A 27,510-nucleotide genomic window follows, 5' to 3' on the forward strand; every position below is an offset into this window, starting at 1 on the left:
ATTTTAAATTCTAGAAACTGGCTTGGTATTTCTAATTGCACTTTTATTGTCCATGGTCATTCATTATTATTACGTGTTTATTACTGCAGTATAAAAACACAATAAACTCGACATTTAAGATCAACGAAAAACACATTAATAAATTTGGGATCCCGCAATTTTCATTTCGATTTACTTTTGAGAAGTGGAAATACGCCATCAAAGCGATCTTTCTGAAAATAACGTTTTACTTTTTTTTTAATGGTTTTTAAAAGAAACAAACCTGAAGATTGACGTTGGAACAAAAATTGCATGGTTTGGAACACTGCCAAACATTTTTAAATCAAAGTCATTAGATTTTAATCGCTATTGTGTTTCGGTTATAATATCAAGATATTTTACAATTATTTTTGCAGATAAAAGTGCTATTGGCTAGTGCAAAGGATCATTGTCAAAATAATTAAAACAGGAGGGGATGAAATGTATAATCTAATTGCGGAAAACTACCAATATATGTTCGTTTTTTAAACGCGCAAATACTAAGGTAAATAATAACAATTTTTTTTTCAAAAGTTTGTTGGTTATTCAGTGTTTGTGTTCTATCACTTACTTTTTTATTGTCATTAGAACTTGTGCTATCCTAAAATAGCAAAATAAATTTAAAAAAAGTACTTGTACAAGCTCGTTTAATATGTTGTAGATGTCGCTAGTTGTGACAACCTTCATAATTATAGCGGTAGTTTACGACGTGACGTATCCGTAAATCGTGCTGCTATAAAAGTGTATTTTACAACTGCATTATTAATATCTACGGGGAACTGATTTTTTAACTGTCCAGTTTTGACATATTTCCCATACCTCAATTGATAGTCCCCTATTTGGTTGTTACGTTCATTTTTGTGTATCTGTGCGTCTACGTGACTCACGTCACGCATCTCTACTACTATTAAAGAGTGCGTATAGATAGAAATCAATAAATACACTTTTCTATTGCTGAAGCGATTCTTGAAATTATAAATTTCCCAACATAATATTTTTGTTCTGCACTACATTCGCCATCTGGCCGACGTAAATAGCAGAAATTGGAAAAACACGATCAACCCGGGCGATCTCCATAATTTACGGTCAAATGGAAGGCGTATTCCTTCACAATCCACCTAATATCAAACGTAAACGTAACCGATACTCTCACTTTCTTCTCGATGCGTCAATAAAATAAAAAAAATGCGACAATAAACCCAATAAAAGTCTATACACCTTCAATTTGTTAGCGCCAAAAGAAAAGGCACTTCACCCACGTCAAAAGGAGTTTATTATGACGTGCCGGCAACCAGCTATGAAATATACGACGTAATTATCGCCTCCCAGTTTATAATAATAAAAGTGGTAATTAACAGTATTTGGTTCTTTAACCGAAATTACCTTTGTTCAGTTTTAATTGCTTGCAAACCGACAGGAAGCGAATAATAAAAAACCAAGTAAATACTCGGAATTAATTTTTTTTTAATACAATGTTAAATGTAAATTTTACAAGAATTAATTGCCGTTCACGTTCGCATTGTCATGATAAATTAAGTATGAGAAGATGTCAACATGGTTCTGCAATTTATTTGTAAACTAAATTTTGTATTGTTACGCCTTTTAGTGTAAAACTGAGTCAAATAATCGATTAAATAAATACGGAACCAATATGGGAAACGAGCGACAAAGTCATTTCCGGTTGACGAGTACTTATTGATCAAAATTTAATCAGTTAGTCTTAGTCCCTTGACCATTGTCTCCCTATTACTGAAAACAGAATTGGAAAATTCGAAAGCGTTCGCCAGTTATCATGTACGCAGACGCAGACGGACAGAAAGTCCAAAATCACGAACGAGCGTTGTCGCTCGTTAATAAATGGACCGTAAGGTTAATGTGATTATGCCATCATATCATCCCTTATAGTCCTACGATAAATGAGATGATCTCTAATAAAATCAGCTGAGTACGGCTAATAATATTCCAAAATGCAATAAAAATTGCCAAAATGCTTAGGATCAACTAAACATTTTAAGCTAGAGCCCTAAAATGGCTGTGCTTCTTAAGATTATAAAGATTCGGAAGAACCATAAAGCTCCAAATATTTCCAAAATACACTAAATTCTCAACATTCCTAAGATTTCGAAGTATTAAATTTGCGCATTTTTCCAAATGGAAAAAGTAGCCGTTGTCGACACTTTTTGCTGATCTGATATTGTAATACAAAATTTATAGGTAATGGCAACTGTGTAACAAAATGTTTGACCAAATTGATGTGAGTTAAATGTTATTTAAAAGTAGTGAACATGCGCCTCGTTTTTTTTAAAGATTACAGATACTGGTTATGTATAAAATTTGAGTCTGACTTAAACCATGGTATAATAACCAACATAGTTACTTATCTCCTTCTCAGAGGAACCCCACTCGCACCATCAAATATGAAACCTTATATTACCTTTTTTATCACGATACTGTTTGCCGGCAATGGGGCGACACTAGAAATTAAAATAGCTCAATGAAATTTATCACTTCCTGTATTGTCTTATACAGTGGCGAAGAGCCGATTAGGATCTATTCAATATTCTCTTGCGACCTACTGGTGAATCGCGACCCATAGTTTGGGAAATACTGATCTAGATCATATGTAGGTTCCTAATGGACGCGGTACCGCTCCCCAATGGGCACTGGAGAATTCCAGGGGGCGGTAGGAGCGATTAGGAATAAGTGGGGTCGTTAATTATGTACATACAGAGGGATGCTCATGGCGTAACTATTAACTTTACTGAAATAAATTAAATATGTACTTGTAATAGCTTGTGCACGTGTATACAGAGTGGTAAGTTAAGTAATGGGACAAAGCTTTCCTGCTGAAAAGGTTCGAGGACTTCAATGAGACATTAATATGCAAGTTTCGGAATGAAAAACAAATTCTTCATTAGCCAATTTTGAGCTAGGCCGCCATCTTCAATTTTGTACAACCTTTCTTTTGGAAAATGAAAAAAAAATAAATTTTTGTTATTTGATTCTGGTATAAGTAAAGGAACAAGGCTCGCCGACTAGAATGGTTCGATATATTGATTTGCAATTTGGAGGACTTTGTTACGCATATTTCGGGGTCAAAAATGAATTTAAATGGCTCATGTTACCATTTAAAAAAATTCAAGATGGCGGTCGCCTTCAAAATTCGGGTAATGAAGAAATTTCTTTTTCATTTTCAAACATGCATAACCTGGGGGGAGGGGGATATTATTTTTGAAAGAATCTAAGACGTATGTTAACAACAGTGTGCAGCAACTGTATCCATTATTAAACGACTAGACGTTAGCTATTTTTATGCTTCTTAAGAGTCTTCTGTACCCACTGCACTCAATGTAAATTTCCATAAGAACGCCCGCCATAAAAACGCAAGTTGTTTTTCAAAAATAAATTTTTTTTAAGAACTATTATTTAAATTTGGACCTTTATCTACAAAATGTTCGGGCTATTTTTTTTTAAAAGTTTATAGCAACTGAATACCGATTGTTTAAAGATTAGATGTTTTGCATCGATTATTGCGCTAATCTGTTTTATTTTTTTACTCTGGAACAAAACGGTTTATGGAAAAAGTAAACCGACAGTTTTCTAGATAAGTTACTTCTAAACATTACCCCAAAAATTGAAATCATATTTTTTGGAAATAAAGTCTGTACCTTGGAGGGCGGTAAATCAACAATTTGAGTGTAACAAGTAGCGCCGTTGCACGGTGTCGACGGGAACTAACTAAGGACCAAAATAGGAGTTGACTAAGCAAGAATATCATCTTGTTTCTTGCAACTATAATCATATATACACCATAATGTAAAAAAGTTGCGCTTAGGTAAAGAAGACTCTTAAGGGGGCGATGATTTAGGCCCGGTTGTACAATGTCCGGTTAAACATCAGTTTGGTTTAACCGACAGATTTGAGAAATACGATTGGCCAGCTTGTGAAATATTAGCCAATCAAATCATTTAACCCACAATTCAACTATAAACTGAAGTTTAAACTGACATTATACAACCTGGCCTCAGAAAAGCATGGGAATTTCAGATCTATAGTAGATGTAGTGCTTAGTAGATTCTTCTTCTTATGGCATTAAATATTTGAACGCCAACACATTAACAAGTAAATAATGCAAAGTATGAAGTTTATGTACAAAGTGATTAAAAATGAGTGGTTTTAGATGAATTTAACGCGTTGTATTTTTAGCGATGTATATATCGAAAATTTCAAGCAAAAAATAAAGCATTGAGAAAAAACTTTCTATATGAATGTTTTAAAATTCGTAAAATCTACAATCATTTTTGATCACCTGGTACGCACAACGATATTAGTAGTTAGAATGATTGTAGGAAAACTCGTATCGCAAGATTTGCTCGCGTAAGATTCGCCAGTGAAAATTCTGTTCCAGGAAAATTCCACTTCAGTTCGATAATCGCTCACCTCAACGAAAATTTGCTCTTGAAGTAATTGCGATGTGCAGTCTTTGTTTACAAAAAATGAGAAAATTCTCCTCCACTTAAATTTTTCACCAAAAGTTCGCAGTTGAGGAAGAATACTTGACCAGAAAAAATTCGTTTCTAAAATGTTTAACCAAACCTTCGTGTCAGTAACTCTTACAGAGATGTTATGTAGTGTTAAGTGTAGTGACAGCATGTTGTAGTTTTTTTTTAATGTATTGTCAGTAGGACTATTTAAATTTGACTTTGTGGGTATTTATGTAGAGAATTTTGTCCTTTAAATTGCGTGTCACTCGTTGAGGGCGGCTGGGTATACGACTTACGAGCATGGATGTTAAAAACTCTCCAGATCCATCAAGTTTGTCCCCGCAATTGAAAAAAACTTGTAATGAAAATTTTTAAAGTGCTAAATTGTGCCGATCTAATTTTAATTTGTGCTGATCTGGAAAATTTGACTTTCAGCCCCCCAGTTTTTTAAGGTACAAATTCCTCTACTACTTTAACGAGTTGCGCTCGAAATATTTGAAAACAGTCTTGTGGTGCGCGGTAGTTCCTGCACTCAAATCTCGGGGGGCCAACTTGTCAAGGTGGTCCCCGAGATTTAAGTGCGGGGACCACTGTGTATCGTAAGAATATTTTAGAAAATTTGAACGGCACAATCTAATATGCATCGAGCGCAATTGATTGCCATTGTTGATTACTACATATCTGTAAAAAACGTGGGGGCTGAGAATCAAATTGGCCCCCGCGTTTCATTTCAAGGAAAACTGACATTCCAGATCAGCACAAATTAAAATTGAATCAGCACAATTTAGCACAACCCTAGCACTATTTAAAAATGTTCATTACACATTTATTTTTTAATTGCACTTGATGGACCTAAACTTTCCCTAGTATCTAAATAGATGTGCTTTTACACCTAATTATCACCATACAACAAAAAACTTGATGGAATTTTTGCTTCCTTCAGCTGTGCAAACTTTCATTTTTGCGACAGGGATCGTTTTATGAACTAGGAATAGCTCTCAAGATTAAAATGGCATTATCTTTTTTCGGTAACGTGACTTCCTTAAAAGTGTTAAGGGCACCGTTATGGTTTTGTCAGTAAGTGTTATTGTTAAAAGCCTTTAATTGTTGTAGACAAAATTATCCTTTTGTGATGGTCAAAGCAGACAAGGTTATTGCTCAGTTTGTTAAAAGGAAATTCCAATCCGCTAATTAAATAAAATCGACAGTCTGGTCTGCCCGCGTCTAACCTGGCAACAACTTGTTGTGCCCACGTTTAAACTGTATTTCTCACGGGCACGTACAATAATAGAAATTTTGTAACTGAACTGATCCTGATCGAGCAACGAGAAAATTGTCTCCCCCCGACTTCCAGAATAAGACCTACCGGTCGTCGGTGTCGCACAGTATTGAAAATCAAATGGGACGCCCTCTTCGCTCGACCCAGACGTTCACCGTGTGTTTGCCAGATGTTTTTTAACACACCTGCTACCTTTTATTCTCGATGCCTGTGAAAAACAGAGTGGCGCGCGGAGTTCGCGTGAAAAAATTTAAATTAACGGCGCCGACGACGGCGACGTTTGGAGTTGAGAGAACAAATTTTGATCTTGTAAAACGAATTGTGGCGATTTAGATTCGGTATTCTGGCAAGGTTGACTTTTAACGCTGATACTCGTTTATATCCGGTCGGTCAGTTCAGTGTTGAGAATTAATAAGCGTGAGAGATTGTGCCGGTATTTACCGGTAGGTTGTTATTATAAATCGTGCTCTGTACATTCGAGTGATACGCAAGTTTTCCGCGCGCGCTTCGCCTCCTTCAGAGATAAATAAAAAAAAAGAATGTTTCCCGGTATACCGTGACGTACTAATCCTATGCGTCATCGACTGACACACTTTAGTGTTATTTGGCAGCGCCTGGAGTGCTCGCGACGAGATTGTTTTTGTGAAATTCGAATCTGTTTTCTTTTGTTAAACGTTTTCCGATGACTCTCCCTTTTTTAATAAACGTGATGGTAACATACGGGGGTGTTGTGCACTTGCGGATTACCTGAAATCTACTGCTTGAGGTAATTATTCCCCGACCAAGACCGACCGAGATAGTTGTAGCCGACGCGACGTTTATCAAATAGAGCCAAATTAAATAATTAATTAATATCTGTTGCGTTTGACGCAGATTTGAGTTAAATTTAGAAAGTCGCGCGTTTCATAATTTCTACGTTCCGTGATATTTTTCTTCTGGTACGTAATTTCTTGAAATTGACGTGCCATTGACCTAACGTCGCCCGTACTAGTTGCATAAATGCATAAGTTTAACGCGCGACCAAAATTAAAACAGCACAATACGGACGAGCGCGATTCATTAAAAATTCCAAGATTTTATTTTTAAACCGAGAATTCGAACAACGGTTTTTGTAATTATTAAACGTATCAAATTATTTGCATGAATCGCAAACATGTGTTGAGTCGAGAAGGATTACCTCCAGTTATCCTTGAAAATAAGTAAACATAACAGCACGTCCCCGCGATACGCCATCTTGTAAGTACGTCAGAAGATAAATTAGCTTTCATTTTATTGTAAACAAACCCACGTGGTCCGCAACAAATGCACAAATTGCTCAGTCAAAGTTCTCCCCCTTAAAGTTTTCCGGCCTAGTTCATTCAACGCAATTTTCTTTTACGCACAATTTTAAAAAACTGACACGATCAACATTTCAATTACTGATAGTAAATAGTGGCATAGATTAAAAGTTCGTCAGCAGCTTGGGCAATTTACATTTAATTATTAGCTCCAACTTTGTTTACACGCTTCATGATCCCATGGAAAATTAAAAATGTATTCGTTCCTCTGTTCCAAGGTTTTTTATTTTTTAATTTTATTTTTTGTACGTATAGATACTATATTATTTTGTGAAACTCGAGGTGAAACGTGAAACTATAAATTTCTTAAAAAATGTAGGCATTGTGCTACCGTTTTCATTTTATTTTACTTAAAACATGGAGCCGCCCACATGGGAGGATTTTTGTTGTTAATGTTCTGCGTTTTTCCAGTAGCTTAACGTCGCTACCATTGCGAAGGGCATTTTCTTCGTACAACAATGCCCCAAATATATTTTGCCAGAGGTTATTTTAGGATAATAGGTCTCCAGAAAAACGGACTTGGTAGTTATGTTACAAGGGGCAAATCTGTAGGTGAGAAATTGACATATTTTTGCTCCATTGCGTTGTTTCCGCATGGAATAACTATCGGTAATTAACTGGGAATTTTTATTTGTAAGTTGGTTTCGAGAATGCTGCTGAATGGGAATTTTCGAAATTGTATCAAAATTTCAATCCGAGGCTGGGTCCAAATTGGCAAAACTCTCAAAAATCAGTCCCATTTTTTAAAAATTCGATTCTTTGGTGTTAATTGTATTTACACCCACAGAAGTTCTACAGTTTTAGAAATATTTTGAAAAGTTACCCAAAATAACCCCCAAAAATTGGGAATGGAACCGAAATTTAAATTTTCAAAAATTCGCATTTTCGGCTGAGGTTCTGTGTACACCCACGCTAATTCTATACCTCTACCTACATCAATTTTAGAACTGTGCTTGATACAGAGTGGGTTTTTCCTCGGCGTTTTCCTTCCATTATGGGAAGCTCGCTCGGAATCTCGTAAACCATAAGATACGGTGTCGCTCAAATGGGCAAAGTTATGTAGATTCATCTTCCCTTTCAAAGTTTCCCAAAAAAAACGGAAAATTTCATTTTCGAGAATGCGCTGGCGTTCATTTATTTACAAGAATTTCAAAAATAATTTACCAAACCATTAGTACTTAATTTCTGGTGGTGCTAATATAACATTTTTATGACTTGTGGGTGTCGAGTAAATTACATTAACTGTTCGTATTTCCTATGGACAATATTGGATTTTTTCGTCAGTCGATAGAGGAAAAATCGAGGGAAAAAATTACAGAAGCACAGAACTTTCATTTGAAATCAACCTTGAATTTTTGCCTTGAAGTTTTTTACAACGTATTTCTTGTGGTAACAATTTCATAGCTTGCTTGAAATTATTTGCGATTGATATCAAATTCATTCAACTCGCATAGTCACCATCATCACGTCCATGCAATTCTTGCCATAAGAAATAACCGGAGATCAAAAAAGGATTGACGTCGAGTCGCCTTTGGAAATTCAAGTTAAATATGATTTTCCATGTAAACAAAAATTCCAAAGGTGACTCGACAGGAACTCTTTTTTAATCGCATAGTACCTTTGTAATCCAAGGTAAAAATTCAACAATGATTTCTAAATGAAATACGAAGTATTGGGGTATCACCGATTTTGTAATTTTTTCGTAACTTAAAAATCCAATGTGGCGCCCAGTCTGTAAGAAATAAGAAAGTTGATGTGATTTACTCGAAACAAGTCATAACATTTTTGCACCATCGGAAAGCTGAGAAAAAATCACTACTTAAGGGTTGATCGAGGGGTTTGTTAAAATTATTTTTTAACGTCGGCGCTTTTTCGAAAATAACATTTTTCAGTTTTTCAGCCAAAATTTCCCTATTTGTAGAGCTACAAAAAACGTTGAAAGAGAAAATTTAATTCTGCATAACTTTATCCAAGACTGTACCATTTAAGCGCCTTTGTATCTCATTAGGTTATTACGAAATCTTCATAGTGATTAGTGAAAATGACTAGAAAACTCACTCTGTGTAGGCACAAAAGAGGGGTTGGCCGGTGGGGTGATACAACCATCCATCGGTATTTATGATAATTCTAGAAATTTTTGTGTAATTTTACTAATTTCTTGGTGATTTTACAAATTGTTTTTGTCATTTTGTGGTAATTCCGTCTAATGAGCTATTGTGACCACTTTGTCTGTCCGTCCCTACGGCTGTGTCGCTACTGGATCTTAAAAGCTATTGTTCTTTTTTTGGTATTCGATGAGATAATATGATCTTTGGTCATGTAAAACGTAAACGACTTTTCTATATGCGACTACCAATTTGATAAAATTAGCCTTTAATTGTACCTAGGACAAACCTTTGGTCTAACATCATTTTGTTTGTCAGCATGCGGAGACAAGTGGTGCTTAAAATCTACAGCTACACCAACCACTTCTATATTTCGTTCTGTATAGAGCTTTGTGCAATTTTTATTTGTTTCTCTATATGCTTAGAAGACAAATGAGATTAATAACAGCAATAACAGCAAAAATCACGTATTAAACATATGGTTTTGACCTACGATTTGGCACCCTGTTTGACTCTAACTATTTCACCACGTGCAGGTTTATTTAGTAAGCTGCTTTCTAATCTCTTTTCTAATAAACCAGAAAATCTGTTTTTTTAAGATAATGTAAGAGTCTCCATGGAAGCCCAATTTTTTTGGTAGGAAAAATTTTCCATTCTCAGAACATTTGTGCAATAGGTATTCTCGCACCATTAGGGGGTTGTGTGCGGATGCACCATCCCGTTGAAACCAAAAAATAAGGTTGATGATGATTTCTCGGAATCGAAACATTGTATTGAACATTTCTCAAAGCTATCTTATAGCTCAAATAGACGGCAATAAGAAAATTGTTTACATTGAAGTAAACAACGTGACGGTATCATATCACCTTATGCGCATACCTGGACCTACATATTTGATAGAGGCGAAATTCAAATTACAATTGAGGTTCTGACACTTTTTTCATTTTTTTTGGGGCGGAACCCTAATAAGACCATTTAAAAAAGTACGCCTTGTGCTACCGGTTTCAAAAACGGCAATAGAGTAACTGCACCTCGAATTGCACCTTAGAAACCCATACTCATTAAAATGGAAGGAACGAGGGGAGGAGTTTTGTTGTTCTGGAGTGGGTTCATACCATTGCGGAGGGCATTTTCTTATGCCCTGCAATCTTTTTGTGTATTTAGAGCCATTTTAAAAATAGTTGTTATACGAAGGGCGACATTGGCATCCTGTGTAAAGTTAATAGCCAGGTTTGAGTCCAGTTAACGTCGGCTGCTTATACTCGCGAAAAAAGGTGTCAAATTATCATGTATGTTAAAACGTTAAGACTATTTTTTAGTACTACCATTGTTTAAATACTTGGTAGTACCCAAAAATTTGGCATTCATTTATGGCCAACCAGAGGGGATGAAATCCGCCCTTAATGTACAAAAAAATTCATTTATTCAACATAAAATTTTCATGCACGTTAAAGATCCATCTTTAGTTCGTCTTTAGTACTACCAAAAAAATTGATATTCATTTAGCGATCGCCCGAGGGGGTGAAATCTAAGGCACAACAAATTTCAATTTAACAGCTGCCAAAAAAAGTTTCAAATTCCCATGTTTTTTAAAACGTTACAACTGCAAAAAATTGGCATTCATTTAGTGATCGTTCGAGCAGGTGCGTTCTCCCTTCACACTATCAAAACGTTTCGGATATGCTAGGAAAAAAATGCCCTTTCTAAAATTTCACGGTGTACACATCGTATTTTCTGCCATTATTTCGATACACTTTGCAAAATGCGCAGGTCAAAAAATACATAATTAGATGCTAATTAACACGTAACTTAATCCCACGTTAACAAATTTATTCGTCTCTACATTTGCATATTCGGCCAGCTTCAGCTCGACTCGTCAGAGCATTAAGCCAAGGACGGTTCTAAAAATGCCACTACTAAGTAAATTGCTGAAAAAATTGCACAGAGGTAATCATATAAAAGACATAGGATAGAAGTATATACATAAAAAGCTAGTCGTATAATCTCAAGTATGTGTTATATTATAACCCAATAAACAACAATTTAAATAATACGGAAGCTTTTACCAAATTACTAACTTTTGACATTTTTACTTCGATCCGTTTTTCGTTGATGTTAGTTAACAAAGAAGGGGTAACTTTTGTTTCTGAATCCCTCGTCGAATCCGGGGTGAAAATCAAGAACATACTGAACATGTTTCCATATTCGGTTTCTGGATGACCTGGACCTCCTACCTCGTATTAGACTTTTAGGCGGTTGTGGTTTAGTAGCCGAAAGCTATGAAGAAAGCAAAACGGCTTGAAAGTGAACTAATTTAAAACCAAATAAACAAAGAACACGGGATGATCCGAGGGATGATCATTGGAAAGCTGAGTGATTTTTGAATCACTTTGGATCTAGCTACTATTCTCATCAACAGTGACAAATTCATCAAGAAGCTTTTGGATTTTCCACCAAACAACGACTGTTGCACGTCATTTGTTTCGTCGCAATTAGCTTGTGACGCGTGGTGTTTATTACTTGCTCATTAGCATGAGAAAATTCAGCTGCACAATAATGGGTGACTGAGTGAGTGATAAATGTGCTAAACATGGGAGATAAAAGTCAAGGTCTCCTTTTACATGCATGTTACAGAGGAAATTTATTGATGTCCAGCTTCTTCCAGCTGTCAATTTTCCCGATGGCGCGTAGTACAAAATGTAAAGCAGTGTGTGAAAGTCTTATGCTCTTCCAACGGAGAACAAAATTTTCTCACTTCGGTGCACGAATTTTGGTATTGTTTCTAGATCCATTTACGATTACTTAGTAAATTCTCAAGAACAATTTGTCATTTGGAGAACTGTTGGTGAACTGTTAAAAGTGGGTGTGAGGAAAGACGATTTTGTTGTTAAACACTCGACAATCCAAGCGTATCACGAATCGGGAAATGACCTGTAATTAGGTCATTTTAAAAGTGAACACTCGCATCCTCTCCAAGGTTTCAAAAAAAGTTGTACATGCATCTTCGTCACATACTCCGTGATAACAACTATCAGGTTATCAACTGTTAATGTTGTAAGGTAATAATAATTTAATTTTCCCATACAGCCAAAAAATACATCCGGTGTCGTCACCTGTATGTAACGTACAGCCTTGCTGGATGCAATAATACATAATTTATATGGAAACTCGTTCCGATAAAATAAATTTATTGATCAATTTTATTATGGTTAATGTTATTCTATGTATTGGCGTCCCCGGTCTTTACTTTGTTTAGCGTGGTAAAACGATTCATTAGTTTATTGTGAATGCGTACTTTTATATGATTTACCTTATGCACTTTTTCGAGGAGTGATGAATATGTTAAATATGGGGCCTACGAGATCTGCATCACGGGAACATGTTTGTAAAAATTGTTTCTCACATCTAAATTATCTGCATATTACGAATTTTTGATATTGTTGTTGTTTATTTATTGATTGATAGATTGATGACAGTAGGCGCTCGGTAATCCGGCACCTGCATTTTTTCGCCTATGCCGTATTACCGGAATTGCCGGATTAGTGGATTTGAATGGGATATGAAGCATGTTTTATATTCTACATGTATTGTGGGAAATAAATTCTATCATCCTACAGTAAAAGACCAGGTAAAAGTAAAGTAAAGACGCGTGGTTTCCCTGTTAAGGTGAGGGCAAAACCAGGCAAAACCGAACGTGAAGGCAAACTTTCCAAATAACATATTTATGGCTCAGTGGTAAGAGCATTGGGTTATAAATCCGGAGGTCGGGTGTTCGAACCTGGGTTGAGGTGAATTTTTCATCTGTGGCGGAGATGGAAATTACCTTAGACCAGTTCCGAGCATTCTACCGGCTACTCCGAATTAGATTTTCCTGCAGTTTTCCTAATTCGTAAGGTAAATACCGGAGTAGACCATCTTAAGACCTTCTGCAGAGGCACCTCTAAATAGCATTATATGCGGGTCACTCTGTAATTGGGCGCATGCCTGTTGAGGGCCCAAAACAAGAGAGGGATAATAAATAAATAAATAAATAAATAAATAAGCTCAATCGCTCCATAATCCGTCTCTAGTGTCTGGGTAGTGCCGGATAATAGAGTGGGTTTTTAGTTTCCTGTACAATATTCAAACAATTTCAATATTTGCTGTACATTTATAGCATTATCAAAGTTTTCATTTTTCAAAACTCCGAAACATTCTCATAATTTCCTCCAAAATGGCCTGCAGAAGATTTCTTCTACAAGCCAAGTGAGTTTTCATTCGTACGAATAATTCCAAAACACTGGTAAGACTAAAGAGCCTTATGAACATATGGAGAAGTCGAATGAATGACTCTCTTTACGTGCTCGAGTGACACTACATAAAAAATATTACTCTCAAGTCCTCTTGAACCTGAAACACTCCACGAAAGGAAAGCAACTAATCGGTTTTAATTAAATTAATTTTTCAAAGAACGACGGTAAAACCTCGCAAATTGTAAACTACGTTACCCACCTACCTACATACGAAAGTAGAACGCGAATTTCTTGTTTATTGAAGGGAAGAAAACTTGGCAGGGAATTTAAAACACAAATTAAAATCAATAAATGATGAACGTAGATAGAGAAAGACGGGGGATGCCCTTTTTTCCACCAGCTTTTCTACAATGTTCGGAGCGTTAGCTATTATAAACACACGAAATCGTTATACTCTCAAAGATTTATGATTATTAGATTATCGGATCGAGATAGGGACTATTTGGAATACGACTCGCTCTAATTAATTTATTAGGGTTAATTTGATGGTGTATAGGAAGCGTATTGTCAATTCGATGCTGTGGTTGGTGGAATCTCTTTCTCATTGTTTAATTACAGCCTTTGCAACTATTGCTCTCTAGGCAAATTGTCCACATTCTTGAACGGAAATGAAGTATCTGCCTCGGGTGCTCGTTTATTCTCATTTCTCTGTGTCCGAGGCATGATAACGTCGACCATTAGATTTCGAGTACTTTTCAGATATAGAAATGTGAACGTGCTGCTGAAAGTTGGTTCATACGGTCATCTTCTTTAATGTGAAGAGATAAACCTCCCCTTTATGACCTATGGTCCATCTTGAAAATATGACGTTGGACTTTTTTTATTGGCCCTTAAATTACGAAATATTTAAACAGGTGAACTACTTATTTCACAAATTTTATTGGGAACATTCCTACCCTCATTATTTGATGCTCAAGAAGACAATTTGGTTTGAGCAAGAAATGACAAAAAAATGTGGAATCACATTGATGGCGAAGAAGTGAGTTTTTGAAACAACCGAGGAAACAACATTAACTTACCTCATTAAAATGCGGTTTACGTAAATCATTTACGATTAAACTTTTTACGTGTTTGCTCTTATTCGTTACATGGATGTGAATTGCTCCTTAAATGAAGGGGGCGGTGCTTAGAATATAACTAGGTACCATAATCTTAATTTTAAATATACAAGCTAATTTCGATACACTTACGATATGCATTGCATATGCACGGCTATATTCTACGTAGGGCTAATTACATCAAATGTTGCGATTGATATCCTTCATTAACGTCAACACAATTTGTACATGTATAGACTTCATTTTTCTGGAAATGGTTTTCAAACCTTGTCATTTTTCTTGGGTACACAAAGTGGGGACGGACATCATTTAGGCAATTGAGGGGTGCTCCAAGCATTAATAATATTATTGAACTTATATCTCTTATATCAACCCTTAAATATCGTCAATTAAATTTATTCACATGGGCTTCTTTTTTATTTTTTCAAATTTTCAAAAATGACTTTCAGATTCGTTTTTTTCACATTGAGAACTCTCAGACACCAAATTTCGAAGATATCATTAGTTCTTTCCCACCTCCGTTGAATGAGCAGGAAGGAACTGTGTAAAATGGCGGTTATGGTGTCTCCACCTTCTACCCCCGAATTTTTAAACATTAGTACTTAATTGTTACATATTTTTGCATTTTGCACATCAGGTTTGACAGCAAACATTTATAAAAAGTTTCAAGGTAGAGAGGTGAGGAGATTTTTGGGAAGGAAATTTTAAAACGATCAGATTTTATGGCTATGGTCTAAATAATAAAGAAATTATCGGGGGAGGGTAATCGTAAACCTAAATTTGAATTATAAAAAAGCTCTGTTTTGTTTTTAATGCGCTACTCGCTGTTCAAAACTAGCGGAATGCATTTTTTTACCCCCCGCACGTTAGTAGTTGGGATAAAAAATGACCCGCCACTTTTTTGGTTTAATTGATAAATTTGTAGGCATACAGGGTGTTCCATAAAAGTAGTGTGTATGTAACTGTGTATTTATTTCCAAAAATCAACACATTCCACCAAAGCGAAGCTTCTTCTAAAACGCCAACGGTCCCAATTAAATAACAACTCATTTACAACAAATTGATAATTATGATTTGGGATAATTTCTGAAATCATAAATGACATACATATAAGGTGGTTCAAATTAGTGGCTTACCATTTGGAGCTCCGCAACGATGAGAGATACAGTGTGGTTTAAATGAGGACAAAGTTGCTCATTTTTGTAAAAAAAAAAACGCTATTAAAATTTTTGAAAAATCTCTATAACTTGAGATATCACCTAAAAACTTCATTTTTTCATTTTCCTTGTGTTAAACGGTTGGAAATGGACGGTTTCCGTTAGCACTTTTTTTTCGGAGAATCTGAATCTGTTATCAGAATTTTCTTTAACACGCTAAATGTAGAAACGCAAACAGTCCACTTCCAACCGTTTTAGGATAGAGAAAATGATAACAAAATTTGACATTTTCAATTTTTGGTCATCTTAGTTATGTGAGCGACGAATTTGAACCACCCTGTATACAATTAAAAAAATGAAATAATATACACGGTGTTCATTTTAAACCGGCACAACCGGAAGTGCCACCAAATTGAAATTATTTTAGACAAATTCCTCTTATGAACATGAGTATACTGTCATTTTAAAAATTTTCCGAGGTGTTCTTTTAAAGAGCTGGACATTCGTCGTGTGACACCCTGTATAATAAAATAAGGTTAGCCAATCAACGTCCCAACCTTGGGACTAGTTTGAAGGGTAGTACCTATACTTTATTCAATTACAAAAGCCAAAAGGATTCGTTATGGATGAGCTGGATAATTTCTAAAGCATTTTTAACGACCTTGTTATAATTGTATGAGAAAAATCTACGTAGAAAGCAATTAATGAGTTTTTTTCTTCGCACTTCTAATGTAAATTAAATATGCATGGCCAAGCAAACAGGTTTCCAAAGTTACAATAAAATGCATCGAAGTTGTAAATAAACAAAAACTCGTGCGGAGTTAAGGACCTTTGAACGAAAGCTGCAATTTTTTTTTGTTCGCAACCCTAACCTGTTGCTTTGGTGTCGTTAAAAAGTTTTGGAATTATTTTTGTAACCTACCTCTAGTGCTCTTGCGCCGCTCGTCAGTAGATTAACAAAATATTTTTATTTATTTTCAGCGTGGAAAGAGACCGCCTTCGGGAGCGGGAGCGGCAGGCACGTGCTCAGATGTCCTCACAAGTGGCCGAAAGAGATAGAGAACAGGAGGTCCCTGGAGCACCGCTCTTCGGAGCACCTGTCAGGGTAAGTGTTAATTGGTCATTAACGGAGCTCGGATTCGGCGTTGAAGGAATAATTTAAACAAAACAAAAAACTCAATGCCAAATGAATCGTGCGCGATCACGACGCCGTTGTTTTTGTAATTTTCGCATTAAACGCTTAGTTCCTTGAACACGTTAAATTGGGTAGAGGTCGTATAACATTACATTTCATTACAAAACGTCATTATCGCGGGATGCGAGTAAATGTGAATCTATTTATGTTTCGGTATTTGCGTCTAGCAGTAGACTTAACGTGTAAACACAGTCACCAGCTTATTTTACTTAAATTTTTCATCAGCAAACGCGGTGGTGGGATATAATTTATTTATTAAGGTCAGGGGTCTTTGCTTGGTGTTTTAAAACAAAGGCTACTCGCGATGCGTTTCTTGAAAAACACGCAGCAAGTTTAAATTTGGAAAAGTTGCGCTTTAAATACACTCGAAATCATTGGCTCGTGATTGAGGCAATTAGATCACAATAAATATTTGTTGTGATTGACTCGGGTGCCAAGAAATGAGTTTCATCTTGAAACAATTTGAACGATCGGAAATGCTATGCAATATTGCTCTTCGCAACTTATAACAGGTTCGCCATAATGCCATGAATCTAATTTACAAGTTCACACATTATTAACTATACAAAAGTACAACTCTTCTCGATACTACGGGCAAAATCGCCCATTAACCCACTTTTAAAACCATATATACACTGCCCATCGAGTTAAAAACCATATTTTCTTTACAGAAATACCCACAAAATCCAATCTCGAGGGCCTGGCTATGAAATAATTTTAAAAAATCAACACATTTAATTGATTTGGCGATACTGTCCAGCAGTTAGTGTTAGAGCATAGGTAATATGACGGAGCCCCATCTTGCTGAAACCACGAATTTTCTTTGTTTTCATTGTCGCCCCCTTGACTCTCCCCAAAGATTGTGTGATCAGTGAGTCTATGATTTTTTCCAATAGATTCTGGTATAATTCCCCTGTTAAATTTCCTGCTAGGAACGCCGACAGTAATTTCACTCCCAAGAATCAGTTATTTGGGACATTCACTCACAGAAGTCTCTTTTTCAAGCGTAATAATTTTCGCCCAATGCTTGTAAAACTTTTGTATGAAATTTTATGGACTAACCCGGTAGTAACATTAGTTAATTTTGCGACCGTTGCAATTGTGACGCAGGATTTGCAGCAAATTTCTCGAGCACAATTAAAATTCCCGACGGTGTAATTTTTTTTATTGCTCAATGATCCCATGTCCTGAGAATTTACGCATCGATATTCTTATGGGGATTTCATTAAATAATTGAGTAGTTTTACACGCACATCGGTTTTAAGATTCATAGAAAAAGATGATTTCATTTCTTTCAGCTAAGGTGTATCTCAATCAAGTGATTTCTTAGGTTTAAACCAACCGATGTCTCACTGTGGGCACATTCTGCCAAAATATTAATTTTCTTACGATTTCTAAGGAAATTGAAGGCCGACATGTGAATTCCAGATAGGTACTTCTAATCAGGGTTGGAATAAGACGTGAATTTTATTTAAAAAAGCCAAGAAAGTTCGACTTTTTGAATTAATTCGAACTTTCTTGAATTAATGCGCTTAAAAAAATAAAAATTATTTTCCTATAAATCATCTAAAAACAATAAAGAAAAACAGGTTTTTGTGCAATGTGGCAAACCTGACTAAAACTACTGATTAAATAAAAACATCCTGTATATTTTAATCTATAAAGATAGCATATTAAATGCTCTTTTCAAAAACGAAACACTAAACAAATTCAATATTCATTTCAACAAATATTAAAAAAATTCCAAAAAATTATTGTGAATTTTTTTGTATGTTTTTAATCTTATGCTTTTTGTAATTTGTTTAAAATTTTTAATCTTTTCGAATTTTTTTAAATCACTTGTATCATCCTGAGTATCATCCCTAGTGTGTTTTTTTGATTTTCCCCCGTATCTCTTAAGCGAGCGAATATTTTAAATATTTTACTATACTTTTACGTAAATTTACAAATTTCAAAATTAGATGTTTTATATTCATTTCTCAACACAACATCGACGGATAACTAGAGCTTACTGAATCAACATAGCTATGGTGGCGATGCATTGAAATGAATTTCTTTTTTTGTCTTCTATCTCATTCCGTAAAAATCCAATATGGCGTGCATAAGAAATAACAGCCTGTAGCTTTTACATCATGCGTGTTATGGAAATCCTAACAGATTCAGATTCTCCGAAAAAAAGTGCTCATAGAACCGTCCATATGCGTAATAATGTATATATCGAAGGGAGGATCACTATGATTGGTAAAAACTCCTTTCGTTGAGACTTTTGAATAGAGTGCCATGAAGGATAAAACCAGTCCTCTCTCCCCAAACCTCCTCTTTGGATAAGGGGTCAGAAAGAAGGACGGCAGTTGGTCGAAAACAATTCCTTTTGTTGAGACCTTTAATTCAAATAGGTACTATGAAAGCTAAAATCAATCCCCTTCCCTGCAACACGACAGAAGTGGGTCCAGACGGACGGACAATAGCACATTTTTTTTTAATTCTTGAAATGATGCGCTAATAAGAAGCACATTCCCAAAACAAAAACCCCGATATCTTAGTTATTTTTAAAATAATTAATTACTGTAGCGAATATCCCAGACATCGGGGCGCCAGCAAGATAAAAGGACAAGAAATGAAAGCGAATGAGTTGCATTCCATTCTTTCTGAATTGTGATACGCCTTCTAGACTTTTCTAGAACGATCCGTCATGTTTTTCCAGACAGTTTTCCTTTGCTATTCATATAAACAAATTGAAGCGTGTTTAATTAATACCAGTTTCAATACCGATGCCAAATGATTATCCTAGACTTTTGAGACACCCTGTATGTAGCTTAGAGAGGGGAATTTCATTTTCAGTGGATATTTAGGCATGAAAATAACGCATTATAATTTCAATACACTCCTAGAGGCATGTATTATAAAATTCCGCTGGAGGATTATGTTCAACCATCTTAAACTGCACATGGAAGATGTACAGAGCAAATTGTGTGAAATTCTGACTTTTTTTTCTCGTCCGATCTAGAAATGTTTTTTTTTCATTTTTAAAAGATTATTTTGGATTCGGTGCTTTCCTATTGAGAAGTCCCTAGTTAAATACTAAATTTCCGACAAGACAAGAGTTATGATTGTCAAGAAAAAATGACAGAAAAAAAGGAACTATGTACTTTCAACCTTCAGATTCTCGCTCAGGTTATTAAGGATCCTCGATATCTATTGACTAATAAAAATTACATGTTGTGAGTGCGAAAATCATTCTAATGATCAAATTTGAATTATTAATGCGTACAACTCCATGAGAATGTGGTTATTAAACAGGGGAAGTTTCAACAAGAAGCAAACATTATGAGACTCGTCTTATTTGTTGTATGGTAGATCTCAGTAGCATATCCATTAACAAAGATTTTGATTAATTTAATAGCTGTTTAACCGCCGTCATCAACGGTTGCTCAGCAATTCACATCTAATACATTACTTAGTTTAATTAAAGGCATCGAAAGGAATGAATTGCTACCTTGATTTAAATGGGGACGCCCTCGTACAAGACGCGTTTTATTTTTACACCTGCCCTTGTACAAGACACCTTTTTCAATTTGTGTAGTTCAATTAAACACAATTTTAACTCAGCAGTTTTACTTAAATGTATACAACATGTACGGCGGTGAGAAAAACTTTGTTTTAATATAGAATATTCACGTGCGCCAACGTCTTGGAAACCACAATTTCCTGTCAAAATTGTAGACCTTGTTTATGAAGTGTATAAAAACATGTTATCACAATAACAACCTTGGAGTTGTCTCACGATTGCTTCTTATCAGTTGCCTTGTTAGTAAATATTTCTTATTTCATTGTTGAGCAATTGCAATTTTCAGATATTACAAAAGACCTTGAATAGATAAGGTGCGAAACTGGATCGGAAGTGGTGTGATCAAGTTTAATGGACTCACTGAGCTCCTTAGTTTTTTTCGAAAAAACCAAACGTATTAACGATGTTTTGATAAGTCAGAGTGTGAGACGCATTTTGATAGATTAATGTGTTTACTATCTCAAAAATATCATTTACGTTATACAGGGTAGGCCATTTAATGCAATAAAAAAACTTGGTTGTACCATTTAAAAAAAATCAAGATACCTTTGATTGAAATTTTGAAAATTGACGAATGATGACGAGCTTTGACCGTTCGGCGTATACTAGTACTTTGCATGATTAGTAATCACGGCCTTCTAAGTTTTATAACTGCGATATTTAATTTTTAGCGGACATCTACTTTTTGAATAAATGACTCATGTCACACTAAATTTGACCAAGGAATCGAAATATACAATAATATACAGGGAGTTCTATTTACAGAAATGCAACTATGATATTAATCACCCTGTATAACCACTGCAATTTCGTTGAACATATTTTTAGGTTGTAGCCTTAACGGTCCTTTAACATGCCCCCCACGATGAATTTTAAATATGTGTGTTAATAAACCCACAAGCTTCCACCCAGAACAGATGTTTCGTGTGCTTCTCTGGAAAGCGTTAAAAGGCTCTGGAAAACATTCCAAACGCTTTCTATATAGCAATCGAAGGCTGCAGCTTTATAACGCCTTTCAAAACTTTTCTAGTGCCCCCGAAAAACTCTTCATTCCTGAGGGACCTCAGAAATCTGCTACTTTCGTTTCATTGTATGTTCTATTAGAAAATTCACGCAGTATAGCGTGCCACAAACAGACGGTGAAAAGTCAAATGAACAAAATCGCCCACGAACTTTTAGATGTGTGATAACTGAAAATAAACTTTTCTTATAGCGTTTATTACGTCATTAACTCATAGTATTATGTATATTATTGCGTTTTATGACGTGTTTATGATGTGGGTTAACGGTCAGTAGTTTATTACAAAAAGCTCAACTTTGTTGATTATTACTGCTGGTACCTCATACCGTCATAAATAAATATTCATCGCCGCCGCTTTCTCAGAGACATTTTCCTTTCAATTAATTATAACATTCTTTAGGAAGCCCAATGACGAATTTCCATGGATTTTAGACGGTATAGTCTTTTTTTTTAGTCAATTCAAGGTGCAGGTATAACCAGAATGTTGCAATTTAACATTCGAAAATAAATGCATCCACATTTAAGCAATGTGGCGAAATTATCCAGATACTTTAACAAATATTTATTACCTAGAAGTGCGAGCGAATTTATGAAAATGCTTGTCTACATTACAAATTAGTCTGTGGGGGCGAAGAGAAAACCGATATAAAAGTGATGGAAAAAATTTGATAAATACTGATTTATTAATGCAATTGACGGTACAAATTCCATTGCACATTTTAGTTCCCACGGTCTACATCAACCTAATAAATATGCATTTCTGCCCCTGCTGCACGTAGCCTCGGATGGAACCGAAATAAATTTCAAAACGAGATCGGTGTACGTGAAATTCAACGTCATCCCCTCGTAGACGTATAACAAGTGCAGCTTACAATTAGACGACTCGCTTAGATTACACGAAACACCTACTTTCAACGCACATAAAACATTAAATAATCATGTTCCTATTTGAAATGCTAGCAGATGAAATTTAGATATTGATTATCCGTAATCAACAAGTTATACGCACAAATTACAAATAAAATATGCAACAACCAAATGCTTTCCCGAATCACATTAATATAGACGCACCCTGTATACATGGTTACATCGGAATTGCACTTTTTTTTAGAAGATAGAGATTAGATTAAGTGGTAAGGTTTTTGCTAATTTCCAGAGCATCCCATTTAAATTAACGAAGTGTGCGTCGATTTCCGGCATAATCGGAAGGCGTGCAAAACTGAAAATATTTTAGGGAATCTAGATTCATTGTATAATCAAAACTGAAATTGGGGAATATGTAGAATGTTCTCGCTTCCGATTAGAAATTAGACTCATTAGACTTAATAATTTACAACTCAATTCCAGTAATTTTAATTTCAATCAATTACGAACACTTTGAAAAAAAACTGGCAACATTAATGATAATCTTCAAATGACTCTGCACATTTGAATATGGAACTTCAGAATATTTAGACTGTTCATAGTTATCAAAATTAAAACTCTCCAACTACTCCAAATTTTCTAAATTGCTATAATCTTTGCAACATACAAACACGTAGAATATTCACAATCGTTCCAACCTTTGGAACATTAGGAATCTTCCGTATATTCGGAAGCTTCAAAATCTTCAGGAACTTCAACCTATTCAGAAGTTTGTGTACCTATGGGCAGGATCATAGGTATCTTTAAAGAAAATTTGGGAAATTCAGAAACTATAGCTAACCTTACAAGAGTATCCACAATTATTTGAAAAAAAAAAGTATTTTATCGGTCCTCTTACTTCGGTAGATTACAAGACGCTCCTGCTAAATAATGAAATAGTGTAGGGAATATTCCTGAAATTCCGACTTGTCATCCTACTAGATGTGACGCAATTTTTTCCGGAAAATATGACGTGTTTGTTCGAGAACATTCTAGAATACTCTGGAGCGTTTAGAACCATTCCAGAACTATCGAGAAAGAGAGGCGTTTGCTATATAAGTAACTCGAATTGTGTTTCCGCGGAGTTGCCCAATGAAGTTTCAAGCGCCCGCTCGTGTCGTGTTATATATTGTGAGTGACAAATAATAATTACTGTTATAAATTAATCCATTTCCAAGACTGTTAATAAGTTTATTAATAATCAGTTGTAAATAAATCACGTATGTGTGAATCCCTGGAGCTAGCACCCACGGGACGCACTATACTCCTGCGCTATTTTTTGTATTCCGGTATCAGCCCTAAATTTTAAAGAATGGATTTAGTTTGATTGTAGATAAAAATGGTACAAGCCAACAAGTAATTAAGTTGAGTTTAACATTTCATTGTATGTGCACTATGTCCAAGATAAGGGTGTCTATCATCTCGGAAACCATAGAAGATAGGAAGATGGTCAAATTAGGGAAAAGTTGTGCAATAAAAAAGTTACCATGCTGTAAAGAAAACCAGAAAATTGGGATTACTTTCGAAGATACGCCAAAAAACCGAAATTTGCCGTTTTTGTTTTGATTTTTTCTGATGTTATTTGAGCACATTTTCTCATTACCACTATTTGAGCTCTACAAGACAGTGTTGAGAGATTTTCAATACAACGCGGTTCGTTTCGGAGAAATCATGAACTATATTTTTTATATGCCCGGCAAAAAGTGCATACTGTACTGAGATGCATTCTTTATTACGAATACAAGTACAAAAAATACAGAGGTTGGAAACTGTTGGTTTCAACGGGCTGGTGTACTCGTCCACAACGCGATAATTGTGCGAGAATTTCCCAGTCTCAAATAAATGGTTAGCTTGATTCAAATTTCTTCCCTGTTTTGAAATTTTCCTCGAATTCGTTTTTTTTAATTGCGATACTTTCTGCAGAGTTGTAAATTTTGAGTTTTGTTGAAAAGCTGGGTAAATTGGTTCTCAACAGAACAAACAAAATTTTGTTTCAGAATGGGAAAATTAAATTAGCACCAATTCTGAGGTGGATTACCTTTATAAATTATAATACAAAGCTTTTCGCCGGTGCTTTACCAATTTTTTGTGGTTATGGAAATATCAGTAGAAACATTTTTCTGAATTTCTTGAGTACGAGATTTGACTAAATATAACAGCATTGACATTATAAACCGGTTTTGTTGTAAAAATTATGAAACATGAAAGTAGTCCTCTTTCCTATCAATTCCCCCCCCCCCATTCATTTTTTCCAGAGTTGTGTCTTCTTCTGAATCTTTTGTCTGGCGGTACACTAAAATTATTAAACAAAATTCGCGGCACCCCTAGTAGCAGCCTTTTTTGTAGACCTCACCAAGACACATCTTTTTTGTAAGTGACATTTTCACCCTGATTACTTTTAGAGAACCATGAACCATAGAAATAAATAAAATAGAAACTAAAAAACAGAATTGTAATAAAAAATGAATATCCATTTTTGATAATTATTTTAATTCCTTTTTAAATTTATGTAATTTCAAGCTTATTAAGTAAATATTTAAAAATTTCGTGGCATCCTTATGAAGTGCTTGCGGCACCCCAGGGTGCACCTTGAGAATCACTGGTTTAGAGCCTCTGGAACTCGGTGGTTGTGAATGGCGCCTCGAAATAATCCTCATAGTCTTTCATTTCGACTTTCTCATCTTGACTTTTTTCATCCCCAGTGCCTTGACTGGTGCTTGGTTTCAGGTAGTGATGCAACGGAAGTGTTTACTAACAAACACAGAGCGATGATACTCTGTTTAGTAACAACCATGGTGTATAATAAAGACCACCATGGTAACAACAAACAACCTAATCTGGCAACCTGAAATTTAGTAGGTATGTGCATGTCCAAAGGACCTAGGGTTGTTTATCCTTTTCACGGAATTGTTGTACTATGCATAGACCTCGTATATAGAATCGAAAAATTTTATTCTGGTCTGAAAGGTTACGACAACCTCTGTCTTAAGTGTTCCTTGGCGCGCTAAAAACATCAAATGAGAAAATCGCCAATGTGGATGTTAGAGCGAACATCGCGATCCGTAGTTCTCCATGAAAAATACACGAGTGCAAAAATACAGCCTGATAAGTATTGATCAAATAAAAATTCCGGTGTAGTTTCTTTATAGAAGCTAAAAGGGATTGAACGCACGACGCCAAAAGTAACAAATTTAAGGGTGGCATTTATATTGACGTTTAGCTTCACGGCGACGTAGAAAATGCGGGTCGTCGAGTTTCCCTTTTGAAATTGCCCAATGGTTTTGGTATGATGGAGCGGTTACCTATACCTACAGTCAAAATCTCGAGGAGAATTCATTAACACGCGGTTGATCATTAAAGTAGTTAAGTGTGACGAATGGGGGATTAAAAAGGTGTTAAACTATGGCGTGGAAATTTATCAAACTTAAAGTACTATTTTTGTGTTGGGGCGGTTTCTAAACAAAACCTTTTATCGTGTTCAGTTTTATAACTTTATAAAGTAGGTGAAGTTAATGACAGAATGCTAAACGGCGAAATTACCATAAAGCATATACCTAGGAGGGGAAAAAAAGGTTAGTTTACGTGCGTAACGCTGAAACAAAAATGAACGTAAAGGAAATTCCGTGTATAACCTAATTTCCTCCCACCGTTTTGTGTAAGTTCATGTTAGTAAGATTTATACCGCCTGAACGCTAAAAAGAAAGAAGTGGAAGGAGTGGAGAATAAGGAAGGATCCGTTGTTTCAAGTTTCGCTTCCTTACTACTTTCGATAAACTGCTTGTTTCGGGTTTATTTGACAACTGTTGACTTTTTATATCTTGAAGCGTTTAGAAATGGAGCAGTAATTATATAACTAATTTGGGTCGACTTTGCCTATTCAATTAATAAATGAGGACGGAGTAACACCTATCGATTTAATCCCGAAAACATTGGGTAAACTCATTCAACATGTTGCGGAACGGAAAGTGGGAAAGCATTTAGCTCGGCGATTCCCGGGGCTATAAGAGGTACTGTGATAGACCCTTAGGGGTTGGAAGGTTTAGGGTTGAAGTTTAAGGTTCCGAAGGCTCAGTGATTCAGAGAGCGACGACTCAGAGCGATATGCGTAGTATTGATTCCGAGTAGGGGACACTCACGTAAGACTATTTTCGTTCATCTACATTGCACCGATGCGCAATTCAATAAATCATCTGCTGGCTTTTGTAATGCACTTCACCGCCACTTGCATTATAACTTATCCACTGCAACATCGTTAAAAGCCCTTGAATAATGTTGATTGCCTTTCCCACTTTACATACACAAATACACCGAGCGCGTTTTATCAGGAATTTTTGTAATTGCGAAATTAAAATGTATAAGTGTTAAATTTGTTATCTAATAAAATCGTAATGGTTTTTGTTCTCTTTTCGCACCACTTCCAATGAGAGATTAAAAACAACCCTCTTCTCTGTTCGCGCGCACTTCGTGCTATCATTATACAAATCACTACAAATTCGCCGGATGACTCTCGCATAATTTACACTTTTGTCACAATTGCTACCAATTTAACGTTGTAATCACACCATCACTCGTTATTACGTTTATGGGTAGTACATTTTTAGCAACCGATGTCAATATTTAATACCGTACTAAATTCTCTCGGGCTTAAGGTATAATCGAGGGTATAATACTACTTCAGCCCTTGAATTCAAAATTAATTACCGACGGTTTTAATACTGTACCAAAATTGGCAACTGATTTTCTCCGTAAAGGCGAAATAAATTAGAATCTGTTTAAGTCTAAGTGATACTAAACAAATCTAAATACGGTTTGAAAGGGGGCGAAAAATAAGACCAAACCCGTCGAGAAATTCTACAACGCCATCTGGAGAGTTCCTCAAGGATTTAATTCAGGGGCACGATATTTTTTACGTTTCCAGCAAGACTGTCGCATATTTATTCTTCCTGTCTTGTTTTAAGAGGTGATGGTGGTCGAGCATTTACGAGGGGTGGAGTAGCTAATTTCGTAAATCGTTGGCACGTGTTAATTTTTAATTTTCAAATGGCATGATTATCCAAATGGACATTTCTTGTTGAGTCTGGATGCTGTAATTT

General features: G+C 35.6%; 1 protein-coding gene across 6 annotated transcripts in view; it reads left to right on the top strand.

The window, feature by feature from the left end:
- LOC116168193 (AF4/FMR2 family member 1) overlaps window positions 1–27,510 on the top strand; it is a 204,294-nt gene that overhangs the window by 134,440 nt on the left and 42,344 nt on the right. For 4 of the 6 annotated variants that reach the window (XM_031483877.1, XM_031483876.1, XM_031483879.1 and 1 more), the window contains one exon: window positions 16,712–16,835. In XM_031483877.1, coding sequence (XP_031339737.1) covers window positions 16,712–16,835 — 124 coding nt within the window. Of the gene's footprint in view, window positions 1–6,184; window positions 6,548–12,145; window positions 12,283–16,711; window positions 16,836–27,510 lie in introns of those variants that run through there. The other 2 variants (XM_031483881.1, XM_031483880.1) reach the window with 2 other exon arrangements.

Source organism: Photinus pyralis, unplaced genomic scaffold, assembly GCF_008802855.1.
Source record: "Photinus pyralis isolate 1611_PpyrPB1 unplaced genomic scaffold, Ppyr1.3 Ppyr1.4_LG4, whole genome shotgun sequence".
In the NCBI taxonomy this organism is placed as follows: Eukaryota; Metazoa; Arthropoda; class Insecta; order Coleoptera; family Lampyridae; genus Photinus; species Photinus pyralis.